The 26,965-nt window shown below is 38.1% G+C and overlaps 1 protein-coding gene across 1 annotated transcript in view; it reads right to left on the minus strand.

Annotated features, from left to right (window-relative positions):
* Positions 1–26,965, minus strand: part of PGM5 (phosphoglucomutase 5) — a 68,437-nt gene that overhangs the window by 8,173 nt on the left and 33,299 nt on the right. Inside the window, exons 7-10 of the mRNA XM_088130222.1 lie at positions 19,297–19,412; positions 16,649–16,784; positions 14,499–14,682; positions 13,868–14,002 (exon numbers count right to left, since the gene is read on the minus strand). Of these exons, the coding sequence (XP_087986348.1) occupies positions 13,868–14,002; positions 14,499–14,682; positions 16,649–16,784; positions 19,297–19,412 (571 nt within the window). The remainder of the gene's footprint in view (positions 1–13,867; positions 14,003–14,498; positions 14,683–16,648; positions 16,785–19,296; positions 19,413–26,965) is intronic.

The raw sequence follows: 26,965 nt of genomic DNA on the forward strand, positions 1-26,965 counted from the left end.
AAATGCCTCCAATCCTGAACCTCTGGGGTCCCTAATCTGGGGCAAGGGTCCCTCCATCCAACCAGTCATCCTTATTCGTACTCAGACGCTCACAGGTGAGGGAGGGTCACCCTGGCAGTTCTCGGTGCCACTAGGATCCATCCCCACCAAACCTTACACTCCCTCACACCCCCTGCAAGACCTCTCTCACTAGTCAGCAGGGCAGGCATCCCACTCCCTCCCTCATACCGCCTGTCTCCCACCCAGGAGGTGGATCCTAATATCATCATGCACTCCCAGACTCCCTCCCAGGAGGGAGTCCCGGACTCACACTGGAAGGACCCCACAGTTCTCCACTGATACTGGGGGTGGCTAGGTTCTAATCCCCAGTTCATCAGTCTTAAAACCAAGGGCTGTTGGCTTCATATGCTGTCCGGCTGCTCACCTGTCCGGCTGTTCCTGTGGAGCCAAACGATTTTCTTCCACAGCTGGACTACAAATCCACTATGGCCTTGGCCTCCCCAACCCGCCCAGTGTCCTTGCGCCAAACCACCAAGCTCCCAGGACTCCAGCTGCCTGTAAGTTCCCACATCCCTGGAGTTTGCCGTGTTGCTCCAGGGCTCACTAAAGCACAACATGTAGCCCCAGGGTCACTGGAACTTGCGGCACTGCTCCAGGGCCCCTAGGGCTCACTGTGCCACGTAAGGGCCTGCTGTGCCTGCTGGACTTGGGGTTGGGTATATTGTGTCTGGGGCTTGCTGGGCCCGCTGGGCCCGGGGCTCGGTGTGCTGCGCCGGGGCCCGTTGTGGTTCGCCACACTGTACTGGAACTTGCCGGGGCTTCCTGCACCGCGCTGGGGCTCACCAGGACTCACTGCGGCTTGTTGCACTCCCCTGGGGCCACATCATTTCAGGGCTCGCCATAGGTCGCTGCCCACACCAAGGTTCACAAGGGCTCTCTCCACTGCTCCGAGACTAGGTGGGCTCAGTAGGCTCACCGCACTGCACCGGTGCCCCTTGGGGTTCGCCATGCCATCCCAGGGCTTGTCAAGAGCCGGGGGCCAACAAAGCTCTCTGCTCTGGCGGCTCGCTGCACCATACAGGAACTGCGCCGCGCCAGAGCTCACCCGAGGCTTGTCCAAGGCTGCTGCTCTCTGCTGCGCACTGCCACGTTCTGCCAGTGCCCTGTCGCTTCGTCCAGGGGTTGCGCCCGAGTCAACATACCAAAGGGGGTAAAACCCCCTCGCGGTCTCCTCCGCACCCAGTCTACCCCAAAAAGTGGTAAAATCCTGGGGAGAGAGGGGTCAAAACCACAAAAAACCCCAATGCAGCGGCAATGACTGGTGTTTGCTGGTGGCCGCCATCTTAGATCTCAAGGCTGAAATCCTCTCTTTGCCACAGCCTCCACCTGCTAATCCAGAAGAAACTCCATATTGTGTATTTACTCCTTCAAAGGAAGTGCAGCCCCCATTAAGAGCAATATAAGGAGCTACTTTGGCACCTGACAGCCTCTGTTCAAAAGTAATTCTATCTTGCTAGGATTCAGTCTGAGTCTGTTCCAACCCACCCATTCCTTCATAGACTCTAGCCACTGGGTGAAAACTATATCTCCTGTTGGCCCTGGAGTGGAGATATGTTACTGGTTAACATCAGCATATTGATTTTTCTTTTTTTGGTGCGTTCGAGTCAGTGTTGAGTCCTGATGACTGCCTGGACAAGTCACTTCAGTTTTTTGGCAAGGTTTCAGAAGTGGTTTGCCATTGCCTCCTTCCTAGGGCTGAGAGAGATTGACTGGACCAAGATCACCCAGTTGGCTTCGTGCCTAAGGCAGAACTACAAGTTATGATCTCCCGGGTGACTCTCTATATTGATGATACTTCACCTCCAACCCCAGTATCTTTTTGTACAGATGTTAAAGAAAACTGAAATGTCCAAAGGCTCATTCTTTCCCATGAACACTACATTTAAGAAGTTCTGCTTAACCATGAAAAGATTTTTTCTGAATTTTCTGCATTCTATCGCACAAATCAAAGATGGTGCCTTTTGCTTCTATAAATTATTTAATGAAACATTATTTTCAAGCATTACCTTTGGCAACTTCTGCTTTTACAAATTTGTAAACCTTACTGAGGATGGGAAAATGCTGTAACAGAGGATGTGTTTACTTAATGTCAAATGTAAACTCTAATAATTTACTGATCTTTTTATTTTTTTTACAAACAAAATCAATACTGTAGTAACATTTACTCTAACCCAACAAAGGAATCTCATGAATTCTGTATCACAATTTGATATGATTTTAAGGTTCTAATAGTAACTAGCTGAACCTTGTATGTGTGTGAAAATCACATAATGGTTTCAGAAACCTCCCTCTTAAACAGAAAACCCAGAAAGGTTTTTGGCTGGAATCACATTAGCTTATATAAATAAGAAGGAAACCACTTATTTAAGCCTAAACACTGCTGTGTAGTATATCATGAAAATAGAAACTTCTGTAATTTATTGCATTTTTTAATTGTATGTGATTCAAATCATTCCAAGATCTATTTCACAAAATAGGTGACATCATCTTAAGGGTGGAGGACATGTTGCTTTAATATACATCTGAAATGTTATTATCTTCACCTTCCAGCAAAACTCTGCATACTTTCTTTTGAAAAATGAAAAAGATCTTCTGAAGAAAATGATATATGGTGAACTGGAAAGAAATATCCATTTATCTTTGTTTATAACTTGCTTTTTTCCAGCACTGTTATTCCTGTAATTTAAGTATTACAAGTACAATTGGCTTTTCTAAGTTATCTCAGAGCCAGAGGCACTATGTGGCTCAGGAAAAGTCAGTCTTCTTATAAGGGATGAAATGGAAACTTGGTCCAATATAAACCAAGGAATATGAAACTTGGTCCAATAAAAACCAAAGAATATGGTAGTTAGTTATACATTCATTAGGAAAAAAAATCATACTGAGAAGGAATGGGATTAGTATTTCAACTTTTGAGAAATTATTGAGGATACTATCATAAAATGACTGCTTAGTCTCCGAACATCATTTTCAGGCAGGGAAGAAAGGGAAACTGGTGATAGATAGATAGATAGATAGATAGATAGATAGATAGATAGATAGATAGATAGATAGATAGATAGATAGATAGATAGGATAGATCGATCAGAAACTGGATACATAGCAAAAACGTGACCTGAGCCCAAAATACAAAACCAATTTTTTTGCTTCAATAAACACTCATTTAACTGAAGGCAGTCATTTAATTTTCCTCTAAAATTAATTTTCTTCAAATGAATCACCTATACAGATCTTGCCCTCAAGACATTTCTGTTCAGTTCACTAATTTCTCTTCTGCTAACCATGCCGTCCCTTAATCTCTTTTTCTCACTACCAATCAGGACAGTGCTGTATCTCCCTTTATGCCTGCCGTTTAATTCATCTCTCACCTGCTCTCTCCAGGCGCCCCTCTTCCCTTCTCTCCTCACTCAGCACTTTGGAAAACCAAAAATGCCATCCCATTTACAACTTTCTATGGTGGCTGTTCCAGGCTTGAACAGTGTTCAGTTAATGTTGCATGAGGACAGCCACTGCCAGAAAACATTTCATTAAAAAGAAACATGCTTTCCCCCTCTTTTTTCCCAGGTGGCAGCTTCCCAGAAGTTTCCCCAGAATTCCCTAAGGCCACAGAGAAACAGCAGAGAAATAAAAATGGGAGGCAGCTGAGCTACATCTATGCTGTGTGTCACCTCACATCCACTTGTCCTTTGTTTTGCATGCATGAAACCGTGTGTTTTCTACACACCATTCTGAGAACTCACAGAACGGAAGTGAAAAAAACACTATATGGATAGTGTATGTGAAATTGCGCTACTTGTGAATTGAGACGGTTCTTGCTATGTAGATCACAAGGCTCCACTTAAGCCAATGTGACTTTACTTCGAAGTAAATAATTGCACCTGCCTCCTTGTTTAGGGGCAAACTGGCACGGATCCATGTATTTCTTTGATGTTTGTCTAGGTAGCCTATGGAACATTCCAAAGAATATAAATACTGGTGCTGTCACCATTTATTAAATGTCTTAGTTTATTAATTATGCAAATTATAATACATCTATTTGACTAAATAAAAAAGGAAGTTTGGGTCTTCCTATCTGTTTCTTTCAAAACAGTCTTTTCCAACCTGGCTTCTCCAAATGTGTTCAACACCTATAATCACTAGCTGGCACATCTGGAGGCTAGCTGTTACAGTATTTTTAAAAAAGGGCACACTTAAATGTTTGTTTTAGATTATGCACAGAGTAACATTGTAGAAAACACCCTTGGTTGAGTGCCACCAACCTGTGTAAAAAGAAATGGAAATGTCTCCTAGTTGCTAAGGGGTGTCTGCAAGGTATGTAAAAAAAAAAAGTCAAGATGGCAGTTGTGGTGGTGCAACTGAAGCTCTTTTATGTGTGTTGCACATGCAATAAGGCAAGTGGGCTTTGATTGCACCATCATGGCTGCCATTTTAACTTTTTTTTATCACATGCTGCAGACACTCCTCCAGAGGCTGCTTTCTTCTTCTTGTTATTGTTCTTCAAGAACCAAACAACAATTTTTCATAAGGTACCAACTTTTCCATAACAAAACTGCTGTTGCTGAGAAAATGTTTTTCAGGAACATTCTGCCAGTTTCAAATTCTATTATCTGACCCTTACTGAGTAATGTAAGGACGGAAATATATGGTACAGTTTGTAAATAGATAATCCAGTCAAGTGCAATAAAATATATCTAAAAATAGTTCAGATATTGATTCAAAATATGCAATAATTATTTTATTATTCTGTTTTCCTTTTCATCTATAGTTAGTTGGGCACCACATGATACAAATGAATTTAGCATAGTCATAGTTTCACTTGATAAAGAAATAAGATCAAATTATAAGAGTACATAGAAGTTCAAGGTTCTATTTATTATAATTATCTAATAAAATTCATCCAAAGTTTATGGCTGTTGAATGATACTATGAGAAGGAGGGGCACTTTCTCAACTAATTATCAGGAATGACAGGCATTATTTCTAGTCCTATAGCATTGAAATTGCTTGCTACTCCTCAGTTGTAAAGTGAATTAAAGGTTTTGTTCACATAACTCACAAAATTGTGGCTTGAGGTAAACAGGTGTTTGGCCTGGTATCCCAGCAATTGTAGCCAGTGTTTTGCTTTGTTTCACTGATACGTTAAACAATGGCCTGATATGAGGAAAGTTTTGTTTCACCCATCCCATATACAGTACTGTGCAAGTTTTAGGCAGGTGTGAAAAAATGCTGTAAAGTAAGAATGCTTTCAAAACTATATATTGTAATTGTTTATCAATTTACAAAATGCAAAGTGAGCGAACAGAAGAAAAATCCAAATCAATATTTGGTGTGACTAGTCTTTGGCTTCAAACCAGCATCAATTCTTACACTTGCACACTTTGTACAGTTGCATGAAGTGAAGGATCTTATAGGACTAGAGTCAGGTGTATGATTAACCAATTATACCAAGCAAGTGCTAACGATCAATTTCATATGTAGGTTGAAACACAGTCATTAACTGAAACAGAACAGCTGTCTAGGAGGCTTAAAACTGGGTGAGGAACAGCCAAACTCTGCTACTAAGGTGAGGTTGTGGAAGACAGTTTCATGTCACAGGTCATACACCATGGCAAGACTGAGCACAGCAACAAGACACAAAGTAATTAGACTGCATCAGCAAGGTCTCTCCCAGGCAAAAATTTCAAAGCAGACTGGGCTTTCAAGATGTGCTGTTCAAGCATTTTTGAAGAAGCACAAAGAAACGGGCAACGCTGAGGACCACAGATGCAGTGGTCAGCCAAGGAAACTTAATGCAGCAGATGGAAGACACATCATGCATACTTCCCTTCGACATCAGAAGATGTCCAGCTGTGCCATCAGCACAGAACTGGCGGAAACCAGTGGGACCCAGGTATATCCATCTCTTGTCTGGAGAAGTCTGGCCAGAAGTGGTCTTCATGGAAGAATTGCAGCCAAAAAGCCATACCTCTGATGTGGAAACAAGGCTAAGTGTCTCTACTATGCATGAAAACATAGGAACTGGGGTGCAGAAAAATGGGAGCAGGTGCTCTGGACTGATGAGTCAAAATTTGAAAGATTTGGCTGTAGCAGGAGGCAGTTTGTTTGCCAAAGGGCTGGACAACGGTACAATAATGAGTGTCTGCAGGCAACAGTGAAGCATGGTGGAGGTTCCTTGCAAGTTTGGGGCTGCATTTCTGCAAACGGAGTTGGAGATTTGGTCAGGATCAATGGTGTCCTCAATGCTGAGAAATACAGGCAGATCCTTATCCATCATGCCATACCATCAGGGAGGCATGTGATTGGCCCCAAATTTATTCTGCAGCAGGACAACCACCCCAAACATACAGCCAATGTCATTAAGAACTATCTTCAGTGTAAAGAAGAACAAGGAGTCCTGCAAGTGATGGTTTGGCCCCCACAGAGCCCTGATCTCAACATCACCGAGTCTGTCTGGGATTACATGACGAGACAGAAGGATTTGAGGCAGCCTACATCCACAGGAGATCTGTGGTTAGTTCTCCAAGATGTTTGGAACAACCTACCTGCTGAGTTCCTTCAAAAACTGTGTGCAAGTGTACCTAGAAGAACTGATGCTGTTTTGAAGGCAAAGGGTGGTCACACCAAATATTGATTTGATTTGGATTTCTCTTCTGTTTGCTCACTTTGCTTTTGTAAATTGATAAATATAAACAATTACAATATATAGTTTTGAAAGCATTCTTACTTTACAGCATTTTTTCACACCTGCCTAAAACTTTTGCACAGTACTGTGTGATCCCACTTTCTGCCTCTTGGGATGAAAAATACCAAATGATCAGCCTCATTTGGTGTCCACTTGAGATTCTGGTCTCTGTGTTAAGAGGCCAGAAAGCGTATAACCACAAAGCAAGTTTTGCATCTGGAGGCAGATATTATAACAATATCAGATGACATAGGTAAACTAACTTACATCTAGCCTTGGGGAAGAACTATGGGTAAAGCATTCTGCCTTAACCACTCTGACCCATGTTCTTCCTTCAGATGGTACATTAGTAATCTATTAATAATTTTGCTTAGGTATGTAATAAGCATGGACTTCTCTCTCTCTCTCGCTCTCTCTTTCTTTCTCTCTCTGTCTGTCTCTCTATATATATCCACCATAATTTAGCATGTAATTGGAGAGACATAAAATCACCAAGTTCAATAGGCTTACATATCCTCAACTATGCAGGCCACGATAGATAGGGAACCTGAAGTCCTCCACAATGTTGTTCAATTACAATCTTATTTTTAGTCATGCTGACAGGAACATCTGAGAGTTATAGTTCAACAACATCTAGAACACCAATCTCCCTGGGTGATAAGGAAAAGACTTTTACAATTTGAAGTCTGCCAGTTATGGAGGACTACAACTCCTAGCATCCTGGGCAACACTACCAATGGCCATAGTGACTGAGGATAGTAAGAACTGTCATCTGATATATCACCAAAAATCTCAAAGCCATCTAGAGTCCCAGGTTTTAGCTTATTCTGCATAATATTTGTGTGGTAATAGAGTTTCCTTGTCTACTATACCAACAGTGACTTCTACTAAATCTGTAAGTGAAATCTGATCAAATGTAGTGAAAACTTCCTAAAAGTAAATTGTGTCTTTTGCCACTGTGATGCAGACCACAAATCATCTTTTAAAAACTGACTGTGAATTTCATGAAGCCTGTGGATTAAGGGGAAAACAGCAAAACCTTACTAGAATTATATACTCTGTATCCTGATGCATTTTATTTTAGCAATGTTCAAATTTGAGTGAAGTTGCTTTTCTGATAAATCATTTGATATTTCACATTGTAAAATCATCTCATAATTTACAGAACCATTCTGTAGGTTTTCACAATGTACCATTTACTTAACTATGGTCACTATAAATTGCATTAATTCAAAAGCAGCTGTAGATCCCAGCCATCCCATGATGTCAGATGAATTTGGCAGCTAAACTCATTTATTTCTGGCTCAGTTGCAACGTACCCAAATGGTTTTTTGGGGGGCAGGGGGCAATCTTTCATTTTGCAATAGTGAAACTCTGCTGAGCTTGTGAGCCATCTGTTTCCCCATTCGACAGAACTCTTGTGTCATCCTTCTTCCTGATTTCTGACCCTTAACTGCCAGAGCAGTACTTTTAAGGCAGGGTTTTCAAGCTTTTTCAGGAGCTGTCGTTTTTAATTCCTAGAACCCCCTGCAAAATTATAGCCGTGACATTTTTTTTCAAGAGAATAAATATGCCCTACTCTTTCCACTGTACCTTAGAAAAACTGCTATGGTTGCGGTCAAGTGAACTTACTCTTTGTTTGCACTTAAGTCTCACCCAGAATCCTATCCAGTTTGAAGAAAACTTCTTTTAAAGAAATAGTGGAGTGGGGAGACATTGATTTCTCTCTCCCTTTCCTTCTCTTCTACACTATAGGAGATGAACAGACATAAGCTTCTTGGAGTTTTTAAAATTTATTTTGTTCTTTCTTAATAATTGATTTCATTTCCTTTTTGTGTGGAGCAATCGTAGAAAACTTTTTCATTGCTCCAGGATGGAGAGCAGCTTAGACAAGGTCCGCTGGCTATGCAACGGCTTTTGGAAGGAAAGCACTGATTGGCTCAGAGGGTCCTCCCTCTTCCTTCAAAAATGGGGAGGAGTGAAGCTCACTGGCTGCAGCCAAAGCTTGAGAATCAGAACCAGGTGGTTCTCCTTTTTCAGTTAACCCCCTTCTATACACAATCCAAAATCTCTGCACAATGCAAAACAACCCGATCTTTTTACACTAATGTGATTGGTCACCTGATGTTATTTTTAGGAAATATATGTTAAAAAAAAAAGTAATATATGAACTTGGTTTGCCCAAGGTTTGGTGACAGCAACTAACACTGGTGATTGTAAAAGAGATTCGAAAAATGTATTATTTGGAATGGTTAAATGATTTCTGTTCAGGTGGCAGTTAACCCAGAGAATAAAAACCAAACATCTGAAATATTTGTTTTATACATATTATATTCATGGTGTATAAATATAAGGCTTCTCATGTAGATGAATTGCATTTCTGAACGTGTTTCAAAACTAATTTCAGAGATTGTTTCCTACGTGGATAGCATAAGTTACCTTTGCATTTTGACCAGGTTTTGTTTATCTCAATGAATATTTCCCCACTTTTGATATAACTGAACTTGTGTGGACTAAATTGATGATAAAAGATACCTAATAACTTTTTACTATGCTGGAATGGATCACTGTTCTTGCTGCCATTGATAAACCAGTATACTTTGTCTTCTTTTTAAGTGCTGCTTAAGCAACTAAGAGGGTAATGGAAAATAAAGATGAAGCAAGAAAGCTAAATTGCAGAACAAAGGGAAATCAATCCAGAATTGTAATTACTATACTTACAATGCTTTCAAATGTCACTGAGATTTTGTTGTATATTTCTATTTTTTGAAACAAATATTTATAGAAGCATTTATTTAAATTGTTTTAAATAAAACTTCATTTTAATTTTAAATATATACTTACATAAGTATACCTCACAGTTACAGTATACAGAGACCTGTACAGTCTTTATCATTTTTTTCAGGATTAAGCTTTCTATAGTATCTACCTTTATTGATAGTGCTCTGCTGGGTAAAAGTTAAATATGGGAAATGAAGAAGATATTTTATGGAAAGCAAAAATTCTATACAGTAATTTCAAATCATTCATTGAAAATAAGATCTGGAAACACTATTATTGCTCACTAATCAGATATTCTATATGGCAGAGTTACTATTAACAATAGTTGATCTTATCCTTTATTTTTAACAGTAGCTAATTCAAAACTATGATAGATGAAGCCTTTTCTATTAAAGAGGAAGTGATAAGAAAAAATCCTTTTTAAAAATTCCTGCAGGAGATGCTGCCAAAATCACAGACACAGGATTATTTGACAAAGTTGACAACTTTAACTGTACAGTGTTTTTGGACACAGTAAAGTCATGGTGCCCCCCCCCCTTTTAACCTCATAAACTCTATTTATTCTGCTTTGAAATATTACCACAAAAAAGCCTTTTGTTTGGCTCCAATCTTTTCTGCAAAAGAGCTTCCCCTTAGTATTAATTAGATGGGTCAAAATACCTCAAATAATTAGGTGTTTTACTGGCAGAACATTCCCTATTGTTTTCCAGGTTATCTCAAAATACTTAAAAAAATAAATCTTGTAAAATACATCATTTCAGTTGCCAGTGGAAAGGAAGTATGACTCTTGCGTGTGTTTCAGAGGCTGCAAAGACTATTAGAAATGTGCTGCAGGTTCCCTCAGATGTGTCCGGAGAGGAAATCACTACATAAAGTGTTTCTTTCCGTGACGCATCTCTAACAGACTTACACCCCGCCCATACTGAAAAACAGCTTGTTAAATATCACCATGTTTAAATACAAAGCATGGCAATCAATGGTTGTAGGCAAATCTACACCAATACTGATGTCAGGAGAATGAAGGAGTAATGGAGATTATGAGATGACTTGCATACATAGGCTAAATTCACACGTAATGCTAAGCAAAAATTGTAACTAAGGATTGCTGAAAAAGCTAAGCCACAGTTCAGGGATGGACAACCACTCTGTGGCCAGGAGATACACATTTTAAAACACTTTTTCAGCTTCTAAGAGTAGTAGAGTGTGTGCTATTAACCTGAGGAAATCAGGAATTTCTTCCCCATATGCTGGAGGCCAACACAGCTCTTGTACTGCTTTTTTGGCTTCTTGTTATATGAAAAATGATGCTCCTACAATTGACAGATTGTTGGCAATTCAGCAATACAATGTTGGGGGATGTCGGATGCCACAAAAAATGGTCTACAGGTCACCTATGACTCACTGATGGCTCATTTCTGCAACAATTGATGGATTCGTGTAAAGCAAAAACAAACCACATTATAACTTAAGTGCAGTGTGTGAGAACCACTTCTGGTCTGATTGTACTGCATCTTCTAGTGGATTATCTGGACATCACGGGGAGATTAATTTTTTTCCCAAAGAGCATGTCCATTATTGCACTGGCTGAGTAAATAATCCAAATCATGCCATTTCACAGAAAGAGAAACACCTTGCTGCTCCAGCAACTGCAGAGAAACATTACTTGGGAAAGATCCCCAACCTCATTATTCCTATTGCCCATGCGGCAAAAGTTGGAACAGATGTCCACAACTTCTATGGGCAGAAGTTGCTACTCATTTAAAAAAAATCTCTGCTTCAAGATGTTACAGCAAGAAGCACTTTCTCCAGATCTTGACTGGCAACCAGACTCCAAATCACCTTTTATCACAGTACTAATTCATTTAGACCGACATATGTATAATCCTGCAAAAACTGTATCTTCAGCTTAAGTGAAATAGTGTGTCTGAATTCAAAGCACTAATTATTTAATCTTAGTAAGTCTGAGCTTCTAAACTTTTAGTATAAAAGAAAAAATGCAATAATTAGATGCTCTACTTTCAAAATAAAATGTTGGCATATGCTAAAGCTTTAGCATTTAGCTTTATTTCATACATAAAAGACAATGGAAAACTGATATTTGACCCCCTCATCTCATTTTAGTCATCTGCATTTTGAGTTAACTAGCATTTAGGATTAGCTAGATCATGCACATAACTTTTCCAGAAAAATTCATCAATGTTAAAGAGAGAGAGCTAGGTGGCCTTTGGGGGAGGCTATCTTACCTTGAAATAAAAGATGCTGAATGATTCCCTCTTTTTTTAACTAAAAAAAAAACAGCTTTGTTGCTACTTTAAGCAATATCTCAGCTGATAACCAAGCATCCTAACATCATTCCTGATATTGAGATATTTTCTCTTTTTCTGGTTTTTATGCACTCACTGCTTCCCCAATTTATTATTCTTACTGATGAAAGTAGCAGTAAATTTTGTTTTTTAAACAGAAAAGGAAAAAAAGAAGAAAACCACTGGCATCTTGCTCTTAATGGGTTTCTAGCAAAACATCCCATCTTAAATGTTCACATAACCTAACCCTCCTCCCTACATGCTCCCCCCCGAAAAAAATGCTGGGCTGAATATTTCGGTGAGTATCAGTGTATAGAAGTACTTTGGATGACTTGATAATCTCAAATACCTTTCCAACATATAAAAGACAAGGCTATTCTGCAACTGTGATAGCTATCCTGAATGCAAGGCTCAGCCCTAACTATTTAATTTGACATGTTGTTCTCATCCCCCTGAAAATTAAGATACTGCACTTCATCCTCCTCCCCGGGAAAGCCTTTCTAGTAAACATTCCCACCGATCAGGCAAAAACAAGAGCGAGTATGAATCTGTAGATGTTGGCTGCTTTCTGCTAAAACACTCCTTTGGTCTTTAACTCCTCTTTAGTACAGAACAGTTTTTGTTTATAAATACAAAAGAACTCTCCAGCAGCTTCGCATTTCTTCCTTACAAGGAATCCAAAACTTGCTTGGATGTATTTCCCAACTGCAATATTACTGTGGCAAGTCACTGGAACACATTAGGAAAGTAATTCTCCAGACAAACTGCAAGCTATTTTAAAAATGTTGAATTTTAATTTAGATTTATAAAAGTAAAGTAAAAGAGAAAGGGAAAAATAACTAGATCTCTGTGCATAAATCTTAATACAGGAGACTTAGGTTTCTTCTTTCATTCCATGAGGACATTTCATGTTAAAAGAATGTATTCGATAGATATGTGTGATGCACACTGAAGCAGTTTTATAGAAACAGACAAAAAACCCAAAGATATACTTTCATTACAAACAATTTGATCTTGCCTTTAAGGCTACAATCTTTTAAGACATAGCAGCATAAGCATTCTTAGGTTCTGTTTTAAGGGACTGGAAAAGCACACAAAATCTACTCTTTTAAGTCAGCCTGGTGGTATTTATTTGAAAATACAACCTCTTTGCTTCATGTAACTATGCTTAGATTTGAAATCTTATTTAGGTGATGTAAAAGAAGCCATGGATCACTGGACTTCAGCCATGGAAACTTTTGTACTTGCCAATGCTTATCCTTGAACCATGAGATAGAATAATAAGAGTACAGAGCCTGTAAATGTATGAAGATTCAAATGAAGTCTTAAGAAAATTTGGATTATTGGCTAGTTAACAATCCATGCTTAAAAATCCTGGCACAGCATTTGTGATTTCAGCCAGTGAGAGACATCATGTAAGATATGATTGTGGCAAAACAGGGCATTTTGAAATAAGAAAGAACAAGAGATACAGGTAAAAGTGGGACCAGCAACACAGTGTAGAATTCTCAATACAGGATCCTCATTGGGATGTTTCTGGAATCTCTCTTCTCAGATTTTTTTTAAACCGTTTTTAGGGTTTAAAAAAAACTTTTGTAAACCTTGGCCTTCTCCCAAGTTTATCAATTCTGCTTTGCTACTCATGATTAATGCCCAATTTATACACTCTGAAAAGCAGCCTGTTACTTAAAACACTCTTGCCAAGGGTACAAACTTTAGGATTTGTATTACTACAATGTCTTGCCACATGAACTGTCACTACATAGTTAAGAGGTAAACTGCATCAAACTACTATTTGCTTATATAAATGCAAATATTTAAGGTTTTCCTCCAGTCTGAAGCGATCTCAGTCAATGCAGGCAAGACCTGAAAGGCATGTGCTCTCCAGGCATTGCTCACCCATACCTGCACCCACCTTCACATGAACTGAAACTGTATCCAGATGTTAACACAGGCCGTACATCTTAGTTTCCTTTGAACCTCTTAACCACATGCAGGATATTTTTTCCTTAGAAGTTTAAAAGTAATTTCCATGTATTTACCTGTGGTTCTCTCTCATGTCTGCTGGGATCTTTTTCATAGCTCTCTGCATAGATTCTAAGGGTGGCTCGGACATGGCTTGAAGCACTTAATCTAAAGATGAGTCTGGAAGCATCAGAGAAAATAATCCTGAGCCCCTGTAAAGGGAATAAATATTTCATAAGCATGGAAATAGAATTCTTGAGAACAATCATTTGCTAATGTAAATTTGTAGTATACTATAGCAATTAAGAGTTCACTTGCAACAATATTTGATTTTCTTATTCAACATGAAAACATAATTTTCAACATTATTCTGTATGTTGGTACAGCTGGAATTCTTTGGGTTGTCTGCTGATTAAAACAGAAATGATTCATGTTATGTTTACAGTTTGGGCTTTAAAGATTTTTTCATTAATAAAATTGTCATGTTTATAATAGCAAAAGTTAAAAATAATGCACATTTCTAATTCTCTTCCCACCTGCTATGTTTGGAATCCACTCAGATCTATTTGTTGCTATTGGCAATGAAGGATGAGCAAAAGCTAAAAATTTTGCAAATTCTCAATTATTTCCCTTGGTCTTGTCCTGGTTCTTACCAATTATTTCTCTTTTGGTGATCCCATGTTATTTTAAAAAAAGTGCTGGACATACCTGTCTTTTGGTCACAGTGCCATCTACGGGATCCACATATTCAAAGCTGGTTCCTTTCTGCACAGTGTAAACATTGTTTCCAACAGCAAACTGTTGATTAGTGAAAGATTTGTCAGTGATCAAGGCTTCCAGGTCTCTCATTATGAAGTGTGCCATTCTAGGATCCAGTGCTTCATAATCAAATCTTGTATTGCAAATATGAAAAGAAAAGAAATACGTGAAAAGTTAATACGTATTGTTTACTTATTAAATTTGTATGGCTGCCCATCTCATTTACATGACTCTAGGCGGCTGACAGTTAAAATAGGATAAAAACAGAATAAAAACAAAACCAATAATTAAAAACATAAATAACATAAAAGCAGCAACCAAAAAACTCACAGCTTTCCACAGTCAATATAGCCAAGGAACGGCTCACCCACACTAAGTCTGATCTCGGGGGTGGGATGATGTTCCAAAGAGTGGGTGCCACAGCAGAAAATTAGAAATACAATACAAACAGGACAAATTTAAATCTGTTGAAACACTTGTGTCTAGTTCTGTTGCACACCTACTCCCAAATGGGGAACCACCAAGAGCCTCTAGCCCAGTGTTGTCCAAACCTGGCCACTTTAAGATGAGTGGACTTATGCTGGCTGGGGATGCTGGCTGGGGAATTCTGGGAGTTGAAGTCCACTCTTCTTAAAGTGGCCAAGTTTGGACAACACTGCTCTAGCCTAACTACTCTTCTTTTTTGCCATCCTCTTTAAGTATGTGAGCTATGTCAAGAGCCAGGGGAATCATAAATGGTCTCATTTGGACTTTGAATGATACTGTGAAGATGAAAGGGAAGACAAGATGCAAGGAGTAACCAAAGGTCCTAGATGTCTTAAATAGGATGACTCTGTCTCTACCCCTCTCCCACTTTTTATTGCACTAGCATACATCTAATATGGTTAAGTGCAATTGTTATGGATATGCTACATATTGCCATGTTACAACCTGCAGAGGAAACATGCCTTCCTTTTCTCCCTCACCATCTCAACTTGAGTGGCTTGGAAATGGTCCTCATGAGGAAGACAGTGGTTAAGGCAGGCAGGCAGCCCTCCAATCTATAGTCAAAGGCTGGGAGCAACACTCAAGGCCTGTTGATTCATATCTTTGGACTGTGGGACAGGGGAAAAGAAATGGATTTCCCAGAAAAGCAATTTACAACTCCCTTAAACACACTGCCACTGATTTGCTGTGCTCTGAGATTGCCAAGGAAATAAACAAGGTTAAATAGCAAGTTTTCATTGTGTATGATAGAACCCTCTCTAAGTTACACTGGAATAAAGTCTTTCTGCAAGCAGTCTATGGCGTGTGGGAACTGTAGGAAACATACTCCTATTCTTCTATAGGGCACCAGGTGGGAAAAACCTAGTTTAGAATACAGCTGTGGCTTTTCTTAATACATGTTAATCTGTACAGCTTATTCAGTTGGGAAACTATAATACAAATTTAAAATCCTTGTCTAGCTGGGAGCAGAGGAATGAGTTTTGCTAGTTTGGAAGAGAACTGGAAATCCGTATCCCACATATAGAACATTATTTTTATACTACCAGCTGATGCACCCAGCCAATTTTACTATGCATATTAGGCTACTGTTGCATGTATGGTATAAATAAACCATACTACTACAGCTTTAATATTATAATTATGGGACGTTTGTTTTATCTATTTCATGATTTTTCTTTTATAATAAAATGTAAATAAAAGTTCAATGAAATTAAATAATGCAACATGGATAAAACATCTTCAATATTCTTAATACATGTTTTAGCTTTAGAATACCTATATTAAACTAGTTTGCCTGGTTTTGAATTCTTTGGGATATGCTGTTATTCATTTCTAAAATGGCTGCAAATGAAAATCCTTATCTTGGCTATAATTTCAATAGCAATCAAACTCTATCTGAATGTAGGAGTTTACTTTACAGCGATTACCACTTCTCCTTGCTGCAGTACAAACCAATATTGTATTTCTTTGCAAAAACTGAAATGATGGTTTGTGGTTTGAGACACACATGCACTCATAATTATGATTACTTCTATCATTATTTCTCAAGGGCATAAACAGATGACGTAAAAACTTGAACTAAAATGGCTATTATTCTGCTGATGACTCTTCACCTGCAGTAGTAGTGACGGCCAAATTTTGTCCAGTGATCTCTAACAATTTCCTCCACACCCTGCTTTCGAGCTGCCATGATTGAGAGCCAAATTAAAACAGCCCAAAGTCCATCTTTCTCTCGGATGTGGTCAGATCCTATGGGAAAGATAGTAAACATATTACATGCTAAAAAATAATCTCAATTAGATGGGAAACAGAGATACTGCTATTCAGTGACTTACTGTTCTTCCCAAATACTGTATGTGAAAATATTCTTAATGTATTAAAACTAGACTAGGATTTAGACAATTGGTAGGTTTTGGTTATGCAATACACATAAAACAACAAACTTCAACTTATCCAGACTGTCTTCCTTCCTAATCCTTTATTCCATTTTTTATTGCATTTTTTAAATTCCAGCCATTTAAGAGGAAGAACAGTTTAACAACAGTATAATAAGGAAGCTCGCTCCTTCCCTGCTGTCATTTAGGGAGTCCCTCAAGACCTGGTTGTGTCATCAGGCCTGGGGGTCTTTGAGAACCGGAGACATTCTGAGATGGCTCCACTGTAATTGATATTCTGTTCTCTCTGTGGGGTTTGTATATTTTAAAACCTAATTTTTTAAAAATTTGTGATAATGCTTTTATTTTAATAACTTTTAATCTTTTTATATGCCTGTTTTTATTCACTTGTTATTTTATTTTAATTGTTGTATACCACCTAGAGTCGCTTTAGAGATAGGCAGCTATATAAATGTGATATATAAATAAATAAATAAAATAAAAATACATCCAGACAGCCAGTTTGCTGTAGTGGTTAAAGGCAATGGGCTAGAAACCGGGAGACTGGGAGTTCTAGTCCTGCCTTAGGGACAAAGCCAGGTGGGTGTCTTTGAGCCAGTCATTCTCAGCCCTAGGAAGGAGGCAAGGGCAAACCACCTCTGAAAAGCTTCCAAGAAAAGTACAGGGACTAGTCCAGGCAGAGTCAACACTGACTAGTGGCACCAAAAAAGGGGGGAAAAAAATTCAGAACAGAGTTTGACTAAATTTAAGCAAAAATGGTTCCCCTATTTAATATATGTCATGCAAGAAGGCAAACTCAGACACTAAGAATATGGTTGTCGTTGTTCAGTCGTTAAGTCGTGTCTGATTCTTCGTGATCCCATGAACCATATTGGACCAGGCCTTCCTGTCCTTCACTGCCTCCCTGAGTTTGCTCAGTTTCATGCTCAAGAATATGGTAAGGGGAAATAATTGACATAAAGACAGAAGTAATTTCAATGTTTATAATATCTTGATGCAATCACCACTCAGGCACAATGGGAGGAAGTTTAAAATTTAATGTTGTTTTTATTGATTTTTCTCCTTTTTAATTTTTTCCCCTCTTTTCTTTTTTTTCTTTTTCTTTCCCTTTATATGATTATGAGCATTTATTTTGGGGACAATGACAAATGGTGGTAATATCAACATTAATATACTATTTAGAATTTTATATAGATTTTTAGTTATTTCTTAAGATGATATGATGAATCTAGTTCTATACATTTAATTAATGAATGAAATAATGAATTTTAAATTTTATTATAATTGTAAATCATTTTACAATAATTGAAAAACACTATGTCTTTTTTCCACTTTTCTTCCTTTCATGTAGCTACTTATTCTGTTCTTTAAATGTTGTTGTTTTTTTAAAAGAGAAAGCACACATACCAGTGCTACTAAGTATGAGGATGAAATACAAAATAGGATGGCTTTATAGATAAATAAATACAGATCATGCCAATACACTTTGGAATATTCAGAGCTCATCGCCAAATTTCTATCAACTACAGTTCACTGAACAAAAACGTATATTTCAAGCACACATTACCATTTCATGTTCATACTGTATAAGGTTAAGTAGCTACTGTTTTGATTCATATTTTAAGTAGAAAGAGAGGGTGAGAAAGAAACCATTCAGCAATCCTGTAGTCCAACTCAAAATTGAAGCAGCTCTTTTTCTTTATAGAAGTTTTCATAGCACATAATGATAGGTATTGGCATATTCAGTGGAGGGGAAAATGATGAAACATGTCTGACTTCAACACACAAATGCTGCAACTTATATACTTGCATCAGATGCCGGGACGCAAGTATGTAATGGCGGCATTTGGGCGATGATGGCAGTATCCATGTATTGTGATTTTGACATCATAACAGTTTGCGGATCATTAAGTGCTTATTTATGCAATATTGTTCTCAACCTCCAAAATGCTTTGTGTATAATTTAGCATGTGTCTATTGTTTGGTATAAATACTCACATGTTGCTAATATAGGACAAAATCTTTTTCTGTTGCACCAAATAAGGCTACTAGACATCCTGTATTTGCTTTTGCTCATGTAATCAATAGCATGGTTTACAACCTCCAAGTGACACACGCGCACACACCTTTCTTAACTATGAGCTAACTTACTGATTAGAAATAGTTCCCAGGTCCACTATAGGAAGTTCAGAATTAACAGAGATTAATCTGAAATACAGAGATTTCACTTACATAATGAGACCTGACCCAGAGTTTAATATATTCGACAGAAATCTATTTGTGATAGTCCTTTTTACTATTGTGAAGTGGGCTGGGAGCTGTAGTTCAACAACATCAAGAACTGCTTTACAGAGTATTAACCTTACCAGTGCCAAAACTTTCTTCTCCACAGAGGGAACATCGACCAGAATCCATCAGATTTGAGAAATACCTCCATCCTACTGGTGTTTCATATACAGGTACTTTCATTGATTTTGCAACCCTAAAAAAAAGTCATTACACAACAGATCTTATTAACATATTATACTGTTTTGCATATATGGATACAGGCTTATTTAAATGCATTCATTTTTAAAACATATGAAACATCTATCTATAGAGATTTCCAAGTAAAGCCATGAGTTAAAAACTGGATTCAGGTTCTGGTCATAACAACTTACCACATGCCATTTAGCACAGTTGTTTAAAAGAAGCTTTACAATTTGGTAAAGAAGCTGGGAGTTTGGTAAGCACGCATCACCTCCATCCATCCATCCATCCATCCATCCATCCATCCATCCATCCAAACAATACAATCTTTAATATTAAGTAATCAGCTTAAGATCAAAACTTTATCATACAACTAATATTTTGATGCAATTTGCAGAGGTTCTTGTTTCAATGTTATCTTCAACTTTAGACAAAAAAGTCAAATACTGTAATTCTATGCTTTTAACATTGACATTCTAAATTATAATACTGATAGAATTTTTTTCCTCTTCTGTATTCTCATCACTCTAAGCTACCTAAATAGAATGCTAATAATCTCCAATTAACATTGTATAAACAAAAAACTACAAAAACTTCATAATACAATTCATTTCTAACTTACACAATCCACGTTTTACAATGCTTATAACAACAGCAAAGTGGCAGGCCTGCAGCTGGGTCATGCTACTGCGAGCATTAGCATTTCAAAAAACAGTATTTTTTTTTTAATCATGACCTCTTGGAGAATCCTAGGGTTTCAACAGAACCAAATTGAAAAAGGCAGCCTATATTCAAGAAACCAAAGTACAATAAAACCTGTCCACATAGATAAACTGTAGATTGCATGTATACTAGCTGGAATATTATATGGAACAAATACAAATGTTTAAACTTTAAATAAGACAGTTAACTCTGCACAATTAACTCTGGTATGAGGTCTGTATTGTGAGAGAAAATTATGCATCTTTGATTTAATGGAACTTGAAATTCAAAATATTAGCTAGTTATTTCAATTCATGAGAAAGAAAGAAAGAAAGAAAGAAAGAAAGAAAGAAAGAAAGAAAGAAAGAAAGAAAGAAAGAAAGAAAGAAAGAAAGAGGGAGGGAGGGAGGGAGGGAGGGGTTGGTTGGTTGGTTGGTTGGTTGGTTGGTTGGAACAGGAATCATTATCCAAAGTAAAAAATTTAATAGGAGCTCTTGTAAGAAAATCACAGTGCAAAACAATGCATTTGTACCTAAAAGTAGTCCCAGCGTATTCCTTAGTACCTGTGTTTAGTATTGCAGCACTAAAACTCAAATTCTCATGCATTCCTCTTTGTACCAGTCATCTGTAAAATTACATTACTATAGAATATCCTAACACATAGGTAACATTATTTAAAATATAAAGCTAAAACTGCATATTAATACTATCACCTTTTATGGCATATAAATAAATATAATATATAAGGATGCCTGTGAAATTAAAAAGATACTTAGAAAAAGCCAGCTAATTTTATTAGGAAAAAAATGGAAATTTAAAAATATAAATAGTTTAGACCAGGGTTCTCAAAGTACAGTCCGTGGGCTGGATACGGCCCACCAGGGTCATTTATCCGGCCTGCCCGCCTGATTGGTCGCCGCTGCTGTCTGTCAGAAGTGGAAGTGTCGGGGCTGTGTCGGGAGCTGCAGGCAATGCATGAGGGGGGAGATCACAGAGCCGGACTATTCTACATGACAGGTACACACCGGGTCCGGCGGCTCTCCTCCTCTCCTCATACTCTGCGGGAGGGATCCTCTGTGTGCATAGGAATTCGTTCATGTTTTTTTCAAACTATAGTCCGGCCCCCCAACATTCTGAGGGACCATGAACTGGCCCCGTTCAAAAAGTCTGAGGACTCCTGGTTTAGACAAAGAAAGCTTTTATCTTCAAATGTACTTAACCCACAAATATGGCTGTTTCATCTTCAGTCAAAAAGACTGTATAATACAGAATATTCAAGACAGTATTGTGTGCTATATCCTATGACTAGAATGGGAGTATAACCAAGAACATCTGTGAGAGCAGCAAAGGACGTGATAAGGCATTCGAGAATTTTATATAGCCTGCATGTTTTTTAACAGAAAGTACTTCAAAAGTTACTGAGGCTACTCTTAAATTCAATGGAGTTTTTTCCTCAAAGTATATGCAAAGACAGCAGTTTATTATTTAGTAAAAGCTTGTACTATTGTATAAGCCTGAACAGTTAATCATGAAAATACGATCTTGTATGCAAAACTTGGACAGTAATTCTCTCTGTTGTTCTGGAGATCTTATCTAAGATTTCTGAAGAAAAAATAAGTTTTTCCATTCTATTCAAAGTGTTAAACTCTGGTCTTATATTTCTCATCTGCTGCTAACAGCAGTACAAAAGTGGCAAGTCTATGAAATACATGTTTGGTTTCTGGATATTTTCACTCTGCATGCACTGCGTTCCCTTAAAAGGCATCAAGTGTATACTGTATACCAAGAGTAGAACCAAGCAACTTGCCAATATCCCATATATGGTAAGCACTGCAGCTGCTACTTCCATTATCTTTAATTTATGACCCCAAAAAAAAAAAAAGTAAAACTCAGGAAGGGCAGCTTTGACCCAGCAAACAGATAAGAAGGATGCTTCAGAAAGACAAGACACAAAATTACCAAATGGCCTTCTTGAATAAAATATCACAGAATTGGAAGGAACTTGCAGTAAAAGGTTGCCATTCCAGTGTCCTTGTCACATGTCTAGTGATGGCTCAGCTGATTCAGGCCCATAAACCAAGCCACATGCTAACTGGTGGAATGTCAGCTTGATATTGTTTACGACTACCAGATACGGGCTGCAGAAATCTGAACGGCCATTACAGGGCAACAAAGGGCTCATTTTTTTCTGTATAATTTTGCTGCCATCTAGTGATTGGCTGGATTTTCACAGCCCGGATCTGATAATCCTTATATTTTTAATGCAGCATATCCATTACTTCAGTTAAAGTAATCTTACCTTATTTTATAAACTACATTCATGACACTGTGCAAAGAAATCTATTTGTTCAATTAAAATATTTAGTGTTCTGAAAGGATTCCCTGATTTCTAGTATAATTCTATACATATTTATTTCTTTATTTTATTTAATGCATATGCCCATCCATCACACCAAAGCAACTCTGGGTGGCAAAAAAGTTTCAAAATTTAAAACAGCTACATAAATAACTATAAAAAACATGAAACACATAATCAAAACTAAAGAAGAAAATAAAACCTCAGAATAATAACAAATCCCTGGAGCTTTGCTAACTTCCCAACCTCCATACCAGGGCAAATGGCCAGGCCTTGAGTGCTTTCTGAAGGCCAGTAAGTAGGGCCATTCTGATCTTGGGTGGCAAGGTGTTCCAGAGGGCAGGTGTCATGACAGAAAAGACACGCTTCCTGGATCCTGCAAAATGGCATTTAATTTGATGGGACTTGAAGCACACCCCTCGTGTCAGATTTAATAGGGCAGGTAGAGACAACTGGAGAGATGCAATCCTTCAAATAACTTGGCCTCATGCCATGAGGGCTTTACAGGTGACAACTAGCACTTTTTACCCCAACATAATCCCCAGTATGGTTGAATAAAGTTAACTCCTATGTATTTAAAACTTAACCATTCACAAAGCAGTTTGAAACCAATCTATTATCTTTGCTATCTGCAGATCTGTGCTGACATCACAATGAGTGTTGTCTATTACTTGTGCATCTAGGCTCACAGAGAACCTCATGAGCCAATTGATACTCTCACTTTCAAGATGACCAACCAAGAGCACAACATGGAGCATCCAATCAGTGCCCCACATCATGAGGTATCACCAGTCATGAAGGATGAGAAGAACCAGAATCTCCTTGCTCCGACTCCATACAAAAAGGAAATTAATAAATTACTTCCCTCTCCCACTATAATGCTGAAAAAAGGAACAGATCTTTTAGAAAGAACAGATGCATTTCACTCTTTCCAGATACTTTTTCCCACTTGTGGCTTCCAACAACAGGAGTGAAAGAAAAGCACTTGGAGAAGGGGACTGCAGGGAAGGAGAGCACTTCTATTCTTCTCTTCCCTGCCCCATCTACTTGTAAATTGGATTCACTCCAGCCTCATAGTTCTTTTTCCTACCCAATTAAATCAATGTGAACAACAAACTGTTAACGTTTCAACCAGCTTACCTTGGGATTCCCTGAAATATTTATTGCTTGCTAATAATGTATTTTAAGAATACATCATTTGGCTAGTTCCTGGAATATTTTCAGACATACTTTCCTTCAACTCATACCCTGAAGTCATGGAAAATTACTGTTGTGCGAAGACAGCATTCATATAGCATATTCTAATTCAAGTCAGGTTGTCTTTGGACATGAAATATTTAAGCAAAAACACATATACCCATCACCCATTTTTCTTTTGGGATAAATAACAATATGCAAAGCAAAGTAATGGAGTACAAAATAATAAGCAAAAGAAACTAAAGGCATGTTAATAAAAAAAATGCATTGCTGAATCTAGTTTACACCAACAATTATTATACCTCTCCATACATTCTTCCTTTCAAATATCCTTGCTTCTACCAAGTTCCTGCACTAATTCATATTTTGCCTTTCCTTATTTAAACTTCTCATCTCTGTTTCTGAGGATTTCATCAACTCCATCTACTTGTGACTTTCTTGGTCTTCCCTGTTCTCTTCATTCATTCACTTTTCCTTCAGATACTTGTTCTGTGAGTCAAATTTCATTCTTCCTGTATTATTATACCACACACACTTACCACATTACGATTGCATTCAACGTACTTCATTGTTTATCCTGACATATCCAACACTCACTTCCAGTAAACAAAGTGGCCAGAAGCATACTGTTATACATAGCCACTTTTGCTTGTTCCACAAGCAATAATTCCTTGCAGTAGACCACGTATTACCCACTAGCTTTCTACCTGCATTTGCATGTCTTAAAATTTATACATCCATTTTTCCACCTTTGGTAATGAACATTCTGACAAGGCATACAAATTCATGTACTAGCTTTAGTTTTTTTGCCATTTATGTATAATTTACAATCATTCATACCATTTTTCCTATCAAACACAACTACCTTGGTCTTTGATAAATTAATTTTCACAGTACTTTTTTGCATCATACAATCTAACATTTGCTGCAAAACACTGAAGTTTTAACCCTGCAAGATGTTTGTAGATGTCTACAAATATATAAACGCATTCACATCCCCAGCAGATGTACCTGAAATCTCACAAGAATTCCTTATATATTTTCCATAAATACCTTAATAACCAAGGGGACGTCATACATCTACTCATAGCTTGGGCCTGAATCATTCTCTTTAGTCTCTTGGATGCTTTACGTTCATCATATACTGTACTGCTCTTATCACACTGAGCAACTAGTTTCAACTCTATATTTGTGTGCAACATTCCATAATTTAAGCCTATACACTTTATCGAACATTTCTCTTAAAAAAACTGACACACATTAATATTTTTCACATTTAGACACTTCTCATTGACTTGCTAAAGAGCAAAAAAACTGATCTGCACACTCTCTGCCCAGCATAAAGCTGCACTGTACTTTCCAAATTTTGCTCATTGACATCTCTCATATTCTTTCAATCAGAATTGTGCCAAACAACTTCCCATGCACACTCAACAAGCTTGTCCCCCTGTAATTTTTCCATTTACAATTGCTATCTTATAAAGAGGTTGAGTAATGGCATTTGTCTAGTTGTCAGGTACAGATGGAGTCTTTAACACATATTAAACACGTGCACAATGACCCTATAAGCAAGCTATATTTATATTTTAATATTTTTGCAGTTAGCCCATATTAGTGATTATATCATGGTGATAAGAGCAGCAAAACATAGCTACTTCTCTACTCTTATCACATATACAGACAGCCCCCCAACAGCAATTTTTAAAGTAATTCCTTTCTGGGAAGCCACAGGTCCATCTTTAAAACCACTATAAGGAATATACTAGGCAGTCTTGTCCCAGTATCCAGACATTCTATGGGTCTGGATGTGGAGGAACAGACTCAAGCTCAACCCTGACAAGACTGAGTGACTGATATTTGGACCAGCCTGGTCTGGAGATGTTCCACCTTTAGTCCTGAGTAGGACTGCACTTCCGCCTTTGGGACTAGCATGCCAGGAGCAGATGACAGCTGTGGCCATGAAGGCCTTTCCACAAATTCATCTAGTGTGCCAATTGTGTCCATACCTAGACCGGGAAATCCTTAGGACAGTCACTCTTGCTTTGGTCACCTATCACGTGACTTCTGCAATGCATTCTATATGGGGCTGCCCTTGAAGACTACTCAGAAGCTGCAGTTGGTGCAGAATGCAGTGACATGGGCAGTTATGGGCATGCCATGCTATACTCATATAATACCATTGCTTCCTAAGCTGCACTTGTTACCAGCAGGTTTCCAGGTGAAATTCAAGGTGCTGGTTATCACCTAAAGGCCCTTTATAGCATAGGGCCTGGTTATTTGAAGACCCAGATCTTCCATAGCTTCTGCCATCCTATATAATTGGGCAGAGTCAACGTGCTTGAGGCCTCATTGATGCCTCAACATTTGACATTTTACTACTATATTTTGACAGTATGATCTCAGGTTCCTGTGGGGACATACATGGCCTCAGGTTCCCATCCCTTCATTAAGCCCTAAAGCAGGGTTAACATAACATTATTGCTTAATTATATAGCATACTATGCTTGAATAAGTGGTTCTTAAGCTGTTTGACCCAATTACCCCTTTTCCCAATCGTGAATAATGTCATTGCCTCCACACACAAAAAAGCAGATTGTTGTTTTACACAAGCGCCTCAGCAGTAGCAGTCCCAAACTGGATCCTTCATTCACAAAGGGGCAATTACAAATTGCTCCATTACCCCCAGGATATGCCCAAATGGGTGTAATTATCCCCAATTTAAGAACCACTGAAGTAAACTGCATTATGGTTTAATGTGATTATCTGGTTCACAAACCATGCAATGGATAGATTCTTACAGCCTGCTGAACCAAAGTTTATCCAACTCCACTTTAGCCTAACCTAGCTTGTTGCATAAACTGTACTAAAAAATACAAACCCTGGGCTTAATATATTGGCCAGGTTTGTACAATACATTAAACTAAAACTTAACAAATGCATTATAATATCTGAACTCTGTACCTTTGGGGGGTTGCAAGCAGTAGTTTCAGATCATAGCCCTTAGTTAGACTTCCTACCATGGGAAGTGGGTTAAAGAGAGCTTAGTTCCTTCCTTCCTTTCTCTGCTTTTTAGTATCTCAGGTTCAGTCTAGGACATTCCTGACCAACACTCTCTAAGCCTTAAAAATACTGTGTTCAAATTAACCTCATTTCCTGTTTCTTCCTCAGCTGTAGGTGATTATCATTTCCCATAACAAACAAACATGTCAATAGATTCCCCCAGCAGAAGTTAATGGGAAAAGATGGCTGGGAATTGCTAAAGAAGCAGCTATAAAAACACAACTGGAAATAATTCCAGCATGGAGAAAAGC

The sequence above is a fragment of the Python bivittatus genome, unplaced genomic scaffold, assembly GCF_059951505.1.
Source record: "Python bivittatus isolate LINGU-HERP-01145 unplaced genomic scaffold, Pbiv_v1 ctg000850_np1212, whole genome shotgun sequence".
Taxonomy (NCBI): Eukaryota; Metazoa; Chordata; class Lepidosauria; order Squamata; family Pythonidae; genus Python; species Python bivittatus.